Here is a 16006-nt window from a genome sequence, read left to right as displayed (position 1 = left end):
CTCTTGTCACCAACAGATTTTTGTTTTGTTTCACCTTTCTCCCTTTTGGCGTGTGGACGTTTACTGCTAACTGCAGCTCACAGTTCCCTTTCTTGGATTGAGTCAGTATTATGCCATGACCTTTATGATGTTCTAGTTTTTTTTCTTTTGTAATAATGTATAGAAACACAAGACAGGATTTCTGTATTTGGAAGCACTGTGCATTCATGATAGACCATCGCAAAAAGAATCACCACAATTGTATAAAAGCAAAATAACTTCTTACCTCATTGTTTTTTTGTTTTGTTTCTTATTTGTAATTTGTTTCTCATATACTTTTGAGATGGCGGTGGATGAGTGCCCCCTAATTTGTCTTTTGCCTTGATCGGATGTCTACACATAAAGCCTATGATCGTAGGGGATTATTTATCACTGAATAAAAGAGAAAAAACAACATCCGTGTCCGTGTGAGACTGACCCAACCCATCTATAGATTAAAAAACTAAAACTAAAGCTACAGAGCCATTTCCCTCATCCAGTTACCTTCATATTCATTCAGAGACAAAAAATATTGACTTGGTGATTTGAGCGTTATGTTTATTAAAGGGCGCCTATTCAACCATCAGGTGTGATGGGGATTAGCTAAAACACTCCCACGTGTGATTTCACGACCGGGTTGATTTGGAATTTGCTTCTAATGGCTAATCAGAATCACACTTGGTGGGAGTAAAAGAAACCCCCCAACAAAACAGTAGCCATCTTGGCAAATGCATTGTTTAAGAACATCCCTTGATAATATCTGTTATGTCAAACGTCATACATTGTAAGCATTTTATAGTCTTGCTATAAGGTATTTGAAAGGAGGCCTCAATGCAATGCATAATGGAAAGGGCAATTGTGTTATAAATACATACATTGAGCAAATGGCCAGTTAAAAACAAAACAATAAATATGGTTGTTAGTCGTTATGGCCTATCAAAATATGGTATCCTCCACATTTATGAATTCAACCATTTGGAATAATATAAATCATTTCACATTACATGCTCTTAAAAACAGTTTACCTGTTCTGTCATGTAACTTCAATGATAATACTACAATACCTTGAAATATACTTTGAGGAGCTGGAATACTTGTACTTGGTCTTCTGTCATTTGTTTCCCATTTTCAATGTAAAAGGATCACCAATACTGAAAAACATACACACACAGACACACACAGACACACACACACACACATTGATAAACCCACACCGACACACACACAGACACACACACACACACACAATAATGTTTCATTGATTTAATGGTAAACTTGAATAGGAAGCATATAAGTAAATCAAGATAATTAACAAATTAATGTTGCCCTGACATGTGAAGGCTATTGACTATGAAGGTGAGACTTGGATCTATGGAGACCAAACTATGGAGCATGAGATGATCCCGCTTATTCTGGCAGCTAGAATACTACAAATCGCATGAGATGTGTGGGTGCTTTACAGCAGGAGAACATTTCCCCCTACACTACCACTCTCTATAGACCTTCACTGAGCCTGTGTACATTCTGCCGATCGTAAACACAGTATTGATGACAGTGTGGTGTAGCCCTACTGCTGCTCATACAATTTCCACCAATCAATCGATCGGTCGGTCAAATGGTTAGTCAGTCAGCCAGTCATTCAGTCTGCTTTCCTTCCTTCATAATTCAGTTGAATCCCCAACATACACACACACACACACACTTACCGGCGTAGTGACGGCTGGTGGTGATTTTGGGTGGGTGGGCTAACGAATGCATTACATTTATCAATACTTCACAGGGCTCCAGACGCCATGAGGTCACCTTTATATCTCTGTTCATAACTTTCATATAATGTGAATGATTTTTAAACAAGAATAAGGTGTAGAGAAATGCGTGTCTTTATTTGAAGTACAATTATAAATAAAAATAAAAATAAGGTGTTTCAAGTGCTTCACTGAGCTGAAATTGAACATTTTGAACTAAACCATTAAGCAAAATAAAACTTTTTTTGTGCTTAAAGTATTAAACAATTAAAATTGTTGACCGGTCTCCCATTGCGCAAAATGCGGCTGTAGAGGATCACGCACTCTTTGGTATATGAATTGTATATGTATATATATATACATATATATGAGTATATGCAGCACATTAGCATATACTCACCTATGCCGCAGAGATTTGATAATACCCAAGATATCGAATCCAACACATCTCTTACTATTCCTGTGTGACTGTGTGTGTGTGTGTGTGTGTGTGTGTGTGTGTGTGTGTGTGTGTGTGTGTGTGTGTGTGTGTGTGTGTGTGTGTGTGTGTGAGAGAGAGAGATTCATGAAACGGTACCCTACAGTGGTTTTGTTAAGAGGTTCTTGTTTCCTGCTGCTCCTCCCTACAGTGGGGTATGGGGGGGGGGGGGGGGGGGGTGAGATGGGGAGGCTGCAAACACAGCACTCTATTCCAACCGCAGAGCAGTAAGCACAGGCTTGGTTTTCGTGGTTCTGGCCCCCTGCATGTAGGGTTGACTTTGTGGTATTCATGTCTGTTTGGATATCCCAATTGTTTTGATTTGAAGACATTGGGGGTCTGTCCTCTCAGAGAACGATTTACTGCCCATGTAAAAACACACACAAACTTGTTTTGTTGTAATACTGGTCTTGTACTTATTTAGTATGCATTGAAGTTTCTGTCTGCCTCTTCCTATGTCGGGACCCCTATGAGCCATTAGGGGTGCTTCATTAATCCTTGATGTGAAATTAGGGTGTCCTAACACCAGAAAGTACAGGTATTGCAATTTGAAATCGGGTATTCTTGAATTGGGTAAACAATTTCCCACTCTTAAAGACATGCAAGGGAGTTACAAACTACCGTGACCAAGACTCATAGCCAAAGTCTTTGCTCGAGACAAAACTGGAAATGAGCTTGCAAGATTTAGGCTGGCTTTGCTACCAAGCCCACCATCATGAGTCGGCCCCTTGGTGCTATGAACCATGCATATTGCTAGCAAAATTTTTCCATGGATCGTTACCCATTGTCCGCAAGGGACCAAGAATAACTAGTCTTCTTCAGACTTGATCAACCTGGTTGTAGTTGGTGGTTAAAAGAAGACATTTTGCTGCCCTATGCTGTTCCTAACTGAAAAGTGTACAATTATGGACTCAGAATGCCAACCAATGATGCTGAACAGGTTTCGGTATGGGGTTGTGATCCAAATATAATCAGAACGATAAAGTGTAGTGTACTTCTTATAGAAGTACCCTTAAAACTAGTCTTGTTTTACAGACCCTGCGGATTGAATTCATGCATGACCTTCAAGCGCATTTATAAGTATGATGACCAACATGCATTTCTACCAGCCCCATACTGAAAGGTGTAGAAAAGATTTACTGTCTACTACGGCAGGGCCAGGCCCATCCAATGCTCACAGGACCATTTCATTCCCTGCTTTGTTGAGCTTAGCCCATTTTAAGCAATCAATCATAAAATGTTTAATTGAAAAACATTAACAACCGTTTAATGCATTAAACATCTTTATTAAAATTACATAAATCCCAATACATTAAAAAACATGACACGTAACATTCTGAACATACAAATGTTTTCCTTTTTTCAGTCAAGCAATCCTCAAAAATATGAACTCACATTTCTCTAATTTGGCCCATAGAGCAACTTCTGCTATAGCAAATACTTCAAACTTGGCTAAACAACGCAAAAATAAACATTTAGATCTTCAAGTTGGATACAAATATACACTGTTGGCTGAAAGTCAGATCTAAAAAGGTGCATGAACATGCGTAATACGACATTCAGACCTCGTTCACTTTGCACAGACAATAGCTGATCACCTACACTCGTTTTGGCGTGTCCTTTCACAACGGTAACCATGGTTTCATGTGGCGAGTGCTGTCTGTTGTCGAACAGGAGTCCAGGTTCTTCTTTTGCTACTGAAAGAGCAAAACTGGAAATTATAAAAAAAAATATATATATAACAAAAATAAAGGAAAATACATAGACACACGCAGCACGTGGCCCACCAATTCCTATAAGCTTATCTTCAGTGTCCCACGGTTAGGTTTCTGGCAGCACTGCACGCCTACGTCACACGTCCAACAGACGCATGAAGCATAGCCCTCATCCCTAAAATGACAGCTTTGAAGTGTATCTCCTCTTCGTCCCCCTCCTCTTCCTCAGCTGAGAACCATTATGTATCGGTCAGTTCCATGGAGTCTTCGCTTGGCAAGTCCCTCCGCAGTGGCAGGGTGACGCAGCTGAGCCAGCTGCGGCTGGACGGCATCTCGCCCACTATCTCCCACGTGTCAGTCTTGGAGCAGTACCGCTCTATGGTGTCGTGGTACCTGAGGTGGGGGGGTAAAAAAATTAGTTTGTAAAAAACTAAAATAAAGGCATTTAAATGCTTGGTATTCGATCAAGAAATGAAGTCCATTCTTGCCACCCACTGCACCACACATTTGGATAACACATTAAAAAAAAAGAATTACAATGTAAAAATTTGTAAATAAACAATTCACATTTTTGTGGGGATCAGTGCTCTTGCGACCCGACCAAGACTGCTTTTGGTGTGAATTGTGGGATGGAATTTATACTAAAAAGTAAAGCCCCGCCCCCCAGCAGCGCCTCACCTGTCCCAGCCCTCCTCTCCTCCCAACACGTAGATGTGGGCCTCCACCACGGCAACGCCGGGCCGGTAGCGGCGCTCCTTCATGGGGGCGCACTTGGTCCACTTGTTGGTCTCGGGGTTGTAGCACTCCACCTTGTCCGTGTTTTCTGTGGACGCGTGCCAGCCGCCTGCCAAACGATGAAGACAAGCAAAGAACGTCATCGAGTTAAGAGCCTTTTCGCTGTCAAGTTCAGTCCCTGTCATCTCATCACATAAATTAATAAAAACGACGGTATTGAGTAAAACAAGTTTATGTAAGAAATCTCCCGATATGGAACATTCTTATTTTTGTACATCATTTTATTCCACCGGGCTCCTACCTATGACGTAGATCTTTCCGTTCAGAGTACATGCAGCCGAACCGGAGCGGGCGATCTGCATGGGCGCCACCTCTGTCCACATAGCCGTTTTGGGGTTGTACACCTGGGTCAGGTCTGTTCCGTCACCATCTTCCAGAACAGCGCCACCTGGGGCACAGGAGGATAAACCAGCAGTGCAAATTATAGATCTCCAGACGTCCCTTGCCTAGGTGTGGCAGATATGGATCACCCATAAAAATAAGAAAGCGGTCTATTTAAAAGTTTAACCATACATTAAAAAAAAAAAAAAGGATCACATTTCATACAAAAGTAAAAAAGTGAGAAATCGTTGAAGTATGATTTTCCAAGGGTGCTTTAAGCTTTGGATAATAGGGTCTGCTAAATAACAAATTGCGTTACTCTAGGTTAGTTTTGCAATCCAAATTCAACTAATCCCTTACTGGGTTTGGAACCAGCATGCTGACATTATGAGACATCATCAACTACAGTACATGAGCCAGATCATTGCATACCGACCAGGTCATGTTCACCGTAAATGGCTACACTTGTGTGTATTAGCCCTGTCCTACCAGTGACATAAAGAAAGCCATCCAGCGCGGCCACGGCAGGACTTGTGACTGCCAACTTCACAGACTGCATGAACTGCCAGGTGTTGTTGTGGGGGTTGTAACACTCCATCGAGTCCAGACGCGAACGCCCCTCCCAGCCGCCCATCGCAAACAAGAAGCCGTCAAGCATCACCAGGCCTGGAGGCAAGGGAAGTGAAAGCCGTCAAGACTATTCTAAAACGCTGTCATTACACATTCCCAACAGCAGGTGTCGCCATTTATCTTTCAACCACACCCCTTCCTCAGTTTCAATTGTTATTTTTATGTTAGGTGGTGGTGGTATGGGAGGAAATGCCAGTAGGTGACAGCTGAATGGACTGCAATTGTCATGGCCATTGGATTTGAAGAGAAAAGTGAGTAGTGAGTCTCCGTTTGGATTTCAGCCGATTTCCCAATAGCATTAGGACTTCTTTGGATCAAATGCGTCGGTGTCATTCTGTCCTTTGGAAGGTTAAATACCCTCCACAGCAAGATGTCCTTGTATGAGATGATGCCGTCTTGCATCTGGGTGGCGGCCGTGGCCTCACCTAGTTCAGAGCGAGCTACATTCATGTGCGCCATCTCCAGCCACGAGTCGAAGCAAGAGTCGTAGCGCCACATCTCGCGGCTGGCTGAGCCATCAGGGAACTCGCCGCCCGCAAGGTACATGGTGGAGCCTGCAGCGCCGCACAGAGGTATGGGGTAAGACGGAGCACAGACGGGGAGGGAAACACTGGGCAACAAAACGAACACCTGCCACCAATGGTGGAGAGATTTGATCAGTTGGCAGGTGAAACAATTCTGGGTCAACCCAACTGCTTGGCCGGTATATTAGTCCGCTCCGGCAGGTAAAACATTTAAAGTTAATTTGGGAGCATCATGGTTTTATCTTTGGTTGTTTTTAAGGAGGCGATCATGTCAGTTTGCCTATGCTAAATATAAATATTTATGCCTGGAGAAAATAAATGTATCTTAATTTGAACGTGGATGATGTCCCTCTAACCGTATGTTAAAGAAAATACATTTTCTTTGTTCATTTAATTGAGGAGAAGGTCACCGAGAAACAAAACATAGAAACACAACCGCCCCTTCCGTTATCCTCGTTTTAAAGACTACCGGATGAATAGTGCGCACGGCACGCTCTCACCCGACACGACGAGGCCGTGCTTGCTGATGGCGAACGGCAGGAGGGCCAGGTTCTTCCACTGGTTCAAGATGGGATCGTAGGTCTCCACGCTGCGCAGCACCACCTTGTCGTCCTCCCCACCCACCGTTATGATCACCTCCACCATCCCTGTTTCCATAGGGACAGCGCAGCGGCGCGAGCCGTAAGCGAGAAGTGTGCCACCTGCGGGCTTGGTTCGTCATGCAGTGGATTTAGCATTTAGCAAGGATGGGCTAGTAGCATTCATTTTATTTGTAATGTTGTGGGTGTATTGTGGGTGAGGTGTATACTTTAATTGTTTTACATTCTAAAAGCATAAAATACGATTACAAAGAAATATGCACTTGAAATGGAATTAAAATCTTGATCAGTACATCCAAGAGGCGTCTTTTGTATACACCACTCATAATGGGTCTGCTACCGTTGTGTACCAAGGCAGACTTATCTTTGCCAGCCAGCTACCTGTGCACTGGCACAAACAAGTAGCAGGCCCATAGTTAAGAGCGACACCAGCGTTTGTCCTACATGGGCGCCTCTGTGGTTCACCCTAGGGGTCTCTTTGTAGAGCACAACCACCCATCTACCGACCCACCCACCCACCCACGGCCCACCTGTGGAGCTGCGGGGCCGGGTGCGCGGGCACTGCAGCTCCCCGCGGCGGTCCTGGAGCAGCAGGTAGTCCTTGGCCTCAGAGATGAGCCTCTGGCAGCCCTGGTCCTCCCTCACCACGTCCAGGGACTCAATGACGTCGTGCAGGTAGTAGGGACTGATGAGGGGAAGGCGGATGTGCTCCAGCACCTTCACCGCCAAGACAGAGGGAGGGAGGGATGCGTTAGGTCCCACATCCAGTACTAGTAGGCATCTTACCAATTCCTCCCCCTATCAGTAAGGGGGGGGTGGGACATCACTCGTTGGACTTTGCATAACTCGCCCCACCTTATCCTATGTGCAATAGTTCCATTTTCAATGTGGAGTATCGCAACCACATCGCAACCTTCAATATTTAATAATTGCGCACACAACCACTTTATGGGCATGAATGCCTTTTGTGTATACATTTATTGGTATGGGTACTTCTCTGTATATGGGTATTTTCTCCTACATTTGTATGTTAGAAGTCTTTTGTGCGTCATATTTTACTTGCTACTATACTACAGGTAAGAGTTAAAGGGTGTGAGAAATGGATAATCAATGAGTGAGCCAGGATGGATCATGGGCTTGCAGACTTAACGATTACACACCAAGGCCATTGTCAAAGGTTTATGGCGCTGCTAATGACTGCTGCTGAAGGCCCATGGCCCAGATTATGCCACGCTCAAACCAATGAGCCAAAGACGTCAATCATTTGTGTGCAAAGATAACAATATTAACCTGGAAAGAGTTCCCATCTCAAGAGTAGGCTTGGCAGCCATTTAGCCCTCGTTTCAGGGAACAAATAAACACCATTTCAATTACTGACCTTATCAAAGCTCTGTTTACGGCTGCTACATTTGTTGAGCCACAACATGGCCGCCTCAAACACCATCTCCTCTTGAGGAACGTTGAGCTGATCGCTGGCTATGATCTGCGTCAATTTGTCCAGACATAGAGACAGGAACTCTTCCTGTGTTAGGGCAGAAACACATCAAGGACCGCAACTCAATGTTACTTCAACAGTCCCAGGTTGATGTTCTGCTCAGAGACGACAAGCTGTGACAAATAAAGTTTGAATCTTTTTTTTTTACTTTGTCCAAAGGACTGTGATACATTGAAGAGGAATTTGGCAGGAGGGGAGAGGGCAGGCCCTTTGCTCAAGGATGAGGTAATTAGGAATAAAAAAACACTCAACAACCTCTAGAAGATTCAACAGTCTCTGTGTTACATCACAGCTGGCACACCCCCACATGATAGCACACACAGATCCGGTACAAAAGTACCTGCTGGTAGACAGTTTTGAAGTTTGCCAAGATGTATTCCATGCTGCGTTTCTCCAGCGTTTTACAGGAGTGGGCCTCAGCAAAACAGTGGATGCCCACACAGTTGGTCTCATCCATCTGGCGCTCCATGAAACGACAGCACGCCTCCCGGACAGGCATGATGTCTAGCAAGTTGGCGGCTGCTAGCAGTCCCTATAGCATATGATGTTTGATATGACATGCTTTCTTTTTTATTAGGATCAAAGCTATTTCAGAGACAATGAAAAAAGAGACGATGTTTACATACAAGTCGGGTGAAGGTAATTGTTGAAATTGTTTGTTGTTTAACCATTGAAGTTTGATTGCTGGATTTGATATGACTGAACTACTGATGATCGATGAATGAACAACTCAATCTATGCACCTTTGTCATGTAAATACAATTTTCAAAACAATATTGACATGTATCATGGCTTATTTTGCTGTTAATCAAAAATATGCACGTTCTTTCGGGATTTAGACACGCTCGCTCCTTTGATTAGAAAATAAAGGCAGGGATCATGTCTAAAACCCACAATCCCGAAAGAACATGTACATTTTTGATTGTCGCAAAATAAGTCACGACATTCATTTAAAAAAAAAAAACTGTACGGCTTCCCGTCCATCTATTCACCTGTGGCTCCTCTCCTAAATAAATACAGGTGTGCTTCATTAACCCAAATACGGCATCCCCAACATGTCAAATGCAAAATATGTTTTTTACTAAATGAAAACAGATAAAACAAACAATTAACTCAAATAACCAAGCCAAAACCATCTTGTATATTAATAAATCAAACATTACATCGAACCGAAACTGGCTCTAACAACATGACTTTGTGGCCATGTGAGCATGCAATGCATATATACGAATACCTAACGTCTGTGCATGATTATTCAGCCTTAAACAAACAAATGTGTGCATGTAAACAAACTGAGCGAGACACCGTCCCCCGAAGTTTACACTACCTGAACGTTTGCTTTGGAGATGAAGACCTTAGATGTGTAGGCGTAGCTCACCAACATGCCAATCATCTGTGGCTCCAACCCATTGAGGGCTACCCTTTCCTGTCGGGACTCTATCAAATCGACAGAGAACATTGCCTAAAGACAAAAAGGTGAAACTTATTTTGTTGTCGTTTTAAAATAAATTGCGGCCATAGCAATGGGTTGTCGAGACTAGTAGACTAGTCTCGCTCTTGGCAAAGCTGTCAAAAAACACACAAACTCACTTTAATTATAGGCCAGTTTGAGTAGGGGAGACATTTTGACGACATTTGCTGCATGTCGTTTTTTGGACGCCTACCATAGTTTGGGAGTTGCGTTTACCTGAAAGTAGGTGCTTATTGCCGCCAATACAATGCGATGGCATGGGAACTCCTGTCCACCACAACACAGCGTGACATCACAGAAGGCGTTATTAAGACGGATGCCGTTAAGGCCCTGCAGGACTTTGTCGGGATGAGTCGCTTCCACAAACATAAAGTCTTCACACTCCGCATTGGCTTGATGAATGTCGTTTTCCTCTTCAAATGTTACGTCTGCAACCGTTGACGACGCAGCGTTGGCATTTAATGGAACAATTGCTGCCATGTCTACTTTCTAGACGAACCTGTAATGTAGAGTAAGGAAGGTATATTAATGATCGTAATTAGTGTCCATGACTTACAACAGGCGCATCGTTAGACCTGCGCATTCGAGGCTATAGCCACGGATCTTTTGGGAATAGCCCCGGATCGCGGTGCCGTCAAAAAAAACAAAAAACATAATGCTGAAAATAGCCCTGAAGAGTTTACTTCTTCGTGGTCGAATTACCAGCAGCCACAGATGCAACATTGTAGCGAGTGATGCATAGCGCACAGTGTTTCCCCTACCATTGTTCAGGCCTGGCGGGCCGCAAGGCCAACAAGCGCCCCCGCCAGGCCAACAACCGGCCAAAAAAAAAGAAAAAAAAAAAAAAAAAAAAATGTTTTTTTTTTTTTTTTATTATTATTATTAGCCATAATATCATAACCATCCAAGCTCACCACCAGCTATCTCAATATGTATTGGTGCTTTATGCTCCTGTACATGAAATTAGTTTATATTAAATCAACTTTGTTTTTAGAAAAACACTGTTTATTCTCCGGCAGAAGAACTATACCACGAACCGATCGCGTAAATGCGACGTCTGATTGGTTCAGCCCGCCGTTACCATGGACATTTTTACCGCCCCCGCGAAACACAAGCCTCGTTCTTTATATGTCCATAACTTAACCAACTTCTGATGGCTAAGCAAGTGTTTTATATGGAAATAACCAACAAATACTCTAGCATCCCGTGAAAAATGTATAACAAATCACATTATCAGCTCTTACCACCGGGCCTAAAAAAAATTCTAGGGGAAACACTGGCGCATCTCGTCGATCATGCTATTTCATGCTTCTAGCCTTTTAGGACAGTAATAAAATATCTTTGGTTAGATGGATATACCCGGTCCACTTGACATCGGGTAGGTGCATGACAGTGGTAGGCCTACCGTAAAACTTCAATAGCCCAGGCTTTTATTTGTTTCTATCACTGAACTTTCGAACAAAACTCTTGCTCAGCAACGATGGGAAATACTATCAAATGTATTATTTAGACCAGTTTGAATATTACCTTACATGTTCACCAGGCAATCCACGCGCACACGCACACACGCGCGCGCACACACACTTACGCACGCACGCACACGCTCCGTATCCAGCTTGTTCCACGCTTTAAAGGCCCACTATGCAACTTTCTTAGCCAAAATTACATTAATTATGCTGGTTGAGAGTTATTCTGATGGTTCTGCATTCCATTTCTGGGTGGTTTGGTGGGTGTGTCATTGCCCCATGTCACCTCTCCAAGGAAAAAGCGCATATGCAACTTGCTCCGTTCGGACAGACACAATCCGGATGTGACGCAGCGGAAGTATCCAATCGCGCCTCGAGAATGTAGTCAGATTGTAGTTTCGAAAATGCTTTACGGCACAGACACACACCCAAACATGGCACCGGCTGGATATAAACAGCCAGTTGCGAAGCAATTGTTGCATTCATCATGGATCAATCGACTGATAAGGGACCCAAGAGGCGACTGTCGGTGGAACAAAAGAAGAATGGACCAGAAAAGAGATCAGACACGAGTGAAAGGGGAACTATGCAACTTTTTTGGCTTGATTTACCTTAATATAACTCTCATCCTTGCCGCTTTTACCTTAATATAACTATAATATAGAGTCATTGCGATGGTTCTATTATACATTTTTGTCCGATTGTTCGTTGTTTCGACTCACCCTTGCGCATCTTGGCGGAGAAAAGGAATACGCTTCTGCCGGCGACCCGCCGCCCACTCTCGCGGGAGTCTCGGGTCTCGCGAAGTAACTAATTGCTTTACGGCACAGACCCCCAAACACGGAACCGGCTCGATATAAACACAAGTAACTAAGGGATTGTTACATTCATCATAGATCAGCCGACTAAAAAGAGACAGAGAAACCCAATGTCGGAGGAACAGAAGGGAAAAGGGAGACTGACCGACAGAGGCCAGACATGAGTAAACGTTGGGCAAGCTTTTCAGGAATAGCGTGAACTGAAAGAAAAAGAAGCATGCAAATCAGACGCCGACTTGGCCGTGTTGCTTTTGAAATTAAAAGTACCCTTGGGTGAACTTTGTCATCGTGGTATTCTTGAAGTTGATAGTCTCTGTACAAATGTGGGTGAGCCCTGTATGTTTCTAGCTTGCAACCATAAACCCCTTTGTTTCCATGGGTGTTTTGCTGTTCGTCTGTCTCGTCCCCCAGATACAGACTGAATCCCCGAATCCAGGTTCTTGTTTATTTAGATTATTATGTTGGCCAACACTCTTACACTGATTGTTCTGTTCAACCTAAGATAAAACAATTATAATCTAGGATATAAATTCTCCCCGTCAACCATAAAAAAGGATGGATTTATGTTTATTGCAATACAAATACACCATTTTAAAAATGTATAACCTTGCCTACACTTTATGAACATCTACTTCGGACATGGCTCCACGCATCCACGCTATTTTGTTTTCAAGACTCGATAAGTAGATTGACGAACACAGAGATTGTGACATCCGTCAGCAACACACAATCTCTGTGTTCGTCAATCTACTTAACGAGTCTTGAAAACAAAATGGCGTCGACGGGTGATCTACTGATGGTATTGTGTGTATAAAATTTACTTTTTAATAAACAATCTGTACACTTACAAAGTTCTCAATGAGTCGTTTTATATTTTAAGACCCATATTATACTATCAAAGAAGTGTCGGGCTACTTCTAGCCTTTTAAGTTGTTTAAAATAACGATTTCGTTTTTACCATGACAAGATGCCCCCATGGTTCCCAGTTTATAGCGTTTTGGTAGAATCGGCTAAAAACAGCCTATTTAAGAATGCGTTTACATGCGCTTTTGTGCTCCCAAACGAACATCCCATCTCGTTATCATCTTAAACATAGCCCAGATCCATTTTAAACCGGAGTTATCCTTTAAGACTGGTGATTCATGCAGACTGGTTTTGAACGGCTGATTCCGTACTTTGCGTGTGCCGTGTTCCCGTCGATGTGGCGACCTGCATGGTTATGCTAGAGCTTAAATAAATGGACTACACAAGTTGACCATGAACAATTATTGAAGTTTAACATTTTGTTCAGCAAATTTGACAACTGACAGATGTAATATTGTAGCCAGTGAGACCTGCAAAAATCTGATTTATTGGCAAATTTAGAATCATTTGTTGCATAATGTTGCAAATTGTATTCTCTATGCATAGCGCACCACGTCGATATTGCGGTTTAGTGCCATGCTCTAGTTTGCACAGATTCAGGAGACACGCAGAGTGAATTTAACCCGGTCCCATTGACATCGGGTATAGGCGCATGACTACTTGGCTACAGGCTTTTCTAATGTCTCATTTTGGCTGCTGGTGTGTGCGTTGCACTTCCCTATAAACATTAACCTACTCAGTAGGCCTGCCCCGACGTGAGTCAGACATGACGATTGGTCTTTCTTTTCCTTCTCAAATTACGTTGCAATTGTATGTTCATCAGGCCGATGTTCAAATGTCTAGCACCGTTTTAAAAAGGACTCTTAACTTCTGGGCTACAGCCCCGAATGTTTTCAATTGCTAGCGACGCTCCTGAATTACAATAAGCAATCTTTTTTTGCATTCATGCAATAACGAAACGTTAAACCTAAAGAGATAGGCCTAAGTCTACCAGCCACCAGCATCTCATTTAGCTAACAAGAGAAAACAATGCAGAAACAAAAAGACCAGGTAACACGTAGCCTGCATATAAACTACCAACTATGGATTTGAAAAGAGATGTAAAGTTAGCCATGCAAAGCATCGTTATTCCTTTCTTGGCTGTCAATCACAAAACGTATCTGTCTCACTAATACCGCGTGATGGGATTGCAGGGAATTATTCTAGTGAGAATTTGAATAGCATTCAATACAACCTACCTGTAACGCATAACCCTGTTCACACCTCTGTCAAAATCAAAACACTCTACAAAGTCGCACAGCAGACACGTAAATGCGAGGGCACGTTAAATACACGTCTTTCAACTCCGCCCACCTTTACCCAGTCGTACTTGGATAAACGTTTACGCAAACTTTTAAATTACTCCTAAACGCTTGTTTTATTTGTTATGACATAGATAACCTGAAATGACCACCATTTAATAAAAAGTATGTAAAAAAAAAAATTCAATTGTTTTTCTTTTAATTTAGTTCTAGGTTTCAAACAGATCTTTAGCTCGTTCACATCGCTGGGAATTATGGGGAAAACGTTTGCGATGTCGGAAAGTACTCGTGAACGATACCCCATGACACTCTTATGGTTATATTTCCGTTCGGCCACTAGGGCCAGGTTTTGATAACAGAGTTGCCCAGTTGGTGACGTATGGTTTACTAGTGTTTACTCAGTTTTAAACGTTGTGTACTGGTAAACCAACTCTAGATAAGGGCAAGCATAGCCTTCCATACAGTGGCAATATCATGTGCTTCTCATAAATAAAAGCAAAAGGATAGGAGATGATACACGGAATTAACGTCATTTGGACTCGAAACTGATCCTACTTAGTTCTCTGCAAGTGTAGCCTTCCATGCAATAAAATGTGCTTCTCATAAATAAAAGTAAAAGGATAGGAGCAGTGGTGTAGTGGTCCTTGGAGAAGTGGGTATACTCGAAATGTTTGCCCTTTTTTTTAACGCAGCCCAGAAAAACTCCCTGTTTTAGAAACAGTGACATGTGAGACTATAGTTTACCCGGAAATCCGTCAGTAGTATTTTCTCATTGTCGCATAATTTCTGCTGCTTGATCTCAGGGAGGAAGGATTATATAATTATAATTACTAAACCAATACTGGCCCACCTACTAGTGAGAGACAACTATGCATTTTGAGTGAACTATTCCTTATTCCTGGAATTACATCTATTCTCTCACTTGGCAAGTCAGTAATTTATTTTGTAAACTGTGTCTTTGAACAGCTGATTTGCAACACATTGGAGAGTGTGCCACTATTATTAAATTAACATGACCTGACCAGGAGCAGTTTGTAGGTATTACTGGTCACACAGGCAGCCTGCATGAATTTAAAATATAGATGAGGCAAAAATGTGTTTCAGTCATTATTTGAACATTTATTTAAATAAAATACTTTAGATCTGAATTTGACAATGCATCCATGTTCATATTTCACCTTAGATTAAAAAAACGCACATCATTCTCTTCCACATCAATCATCTCTTTTGATATATATAATATCAATATATATGTAAATATCATATGACGATTGAACATCATCATTCAAATTATTCGACAAAACAATATGTAACAAAACAACAATATTTAGTTTACAAAGAAAAAATATATATGCATTTACAACACATCAATGGAGTGGCGAAGTCACGCCCTTTCCGGTAGAGCTCATGGGACCTATGAGATCGAAAAATATGAATGGGTGTCAATGGAGAGAAAATAATTATTTTCTGGTCCCAGTCTTTATATGCCCTGGATTACACATATGTTGTTTGTGGATTTAAATGATAATTTTCCATGCAAAGAAAACTAAAAATGTTCGTGAAGAAGTTTGATCATTTTAGGTTTTATGTGAGGCCGCTTTGTGAACTACAGCTCTTCGATGCTCTCGACGCATATGATATACGTCACCACACCAGCACTTGGAACTCGGCACAGAGATGGCGATCTCTCTGCTCCACTTCACCACTTTTTTTCAAGGCGATAAAAGCATAGAAAGAGGTGAAAACCACTATAAGTCGGGGCATGT

General features: G+C 42.3%; 1 protein-coding gene across 3 annotated transcripts; it reads right to left on the bottom strand.

Moving 5' to 3' along the window:
* Positions 1–3496: 3496 nt before the first annotated feature.
* Positions 3497–14270, bottom strand: si:ch211-256e16.3 (kelch-like protein diablo). Of its 3 annotated transcripts, XM_056581904.1 has the most exons (12): positions 14178–14270; positions 10008–10290; positions 9648–9782; positions 8661–8852; positions 8204–8347; positions 7356–7542; positions 6727–6873; positions 6128–6256; positions 5562–5738; positions 4993–5139; positions 4635–4800; positions 3497–4349 (listed from the first exon to the last, which is right to left on the bottom strand). In XM_056581904.1, exons 2-12 carry the CDS (start codon positions 10269–10271, stop codon positions 4196–4198), a joined length of 1842 nt encoding a protein of 613 aa, XP_056437879.1. In that variant the 5' UTR covers positions 10272–10290; positions 14178–14270; the 3' UTR covers positions 3497–4195. The 3 variants fall into 3 exon arrangements, with proteins under 3 accessions (XP_056437879.1, XP_056437887.1, XP_056437894.1); XM_056581912.1 differs by lacking the exon at positions 5562–5738; XM_056581919.1 differs by lacking the exons at positions 5562–5738; positions 6128–6256.
* Between the last annotated feature and the right edge of the window lie 1736 nt (positions 14271–16006).

This window comes from Gadus chalcogrammus, chromosome 2 (assembly GCF_026213295.1).
Source record: "Gadus chalcogrammus isolate NIFS_2021 chromosome 2, NIFS_Gcha_1.0, whole genome shotgun sequence".
Taxonomy (NCBI): Eukaryota; Metazoa; Chordata; class Actinopteri; order Gadiformes; family Gadidae; genus Gadus; species Gadus chalcogrammus.
The sequence above is the reverse complement of the archived record's forward strand: the minus strand, read 5'-3'. Positions and strand labels throughout refer to the sequence as shown.

Excerpts from the sequence above, each read along its gene's own strand:
- si:ch211-256e16.3 (XM_056581904.1), bottom strand. The coding sequence starts at position 10,271 with ATGGCAGCAATTGTTCCATTAAATGCCAACGCTGCGTCGTCAACGGTT. Across the intron at positions 6,874-7,355 it reads CCGGCCCCGCAGCTCCACAG|GGATGGTGGAGGTGATCATA; the intron begins GTGGGCCGTGGG and ends CTATGGAAACAG. Across the intron at positions 5,140-5,561 it reads TGGCTTTCTTTATGTCACTG|GTGGCGCTGTTCTGGAAGAT; the intron begins GTAGGACAGGGC and ends CCTGTGCCCCAG.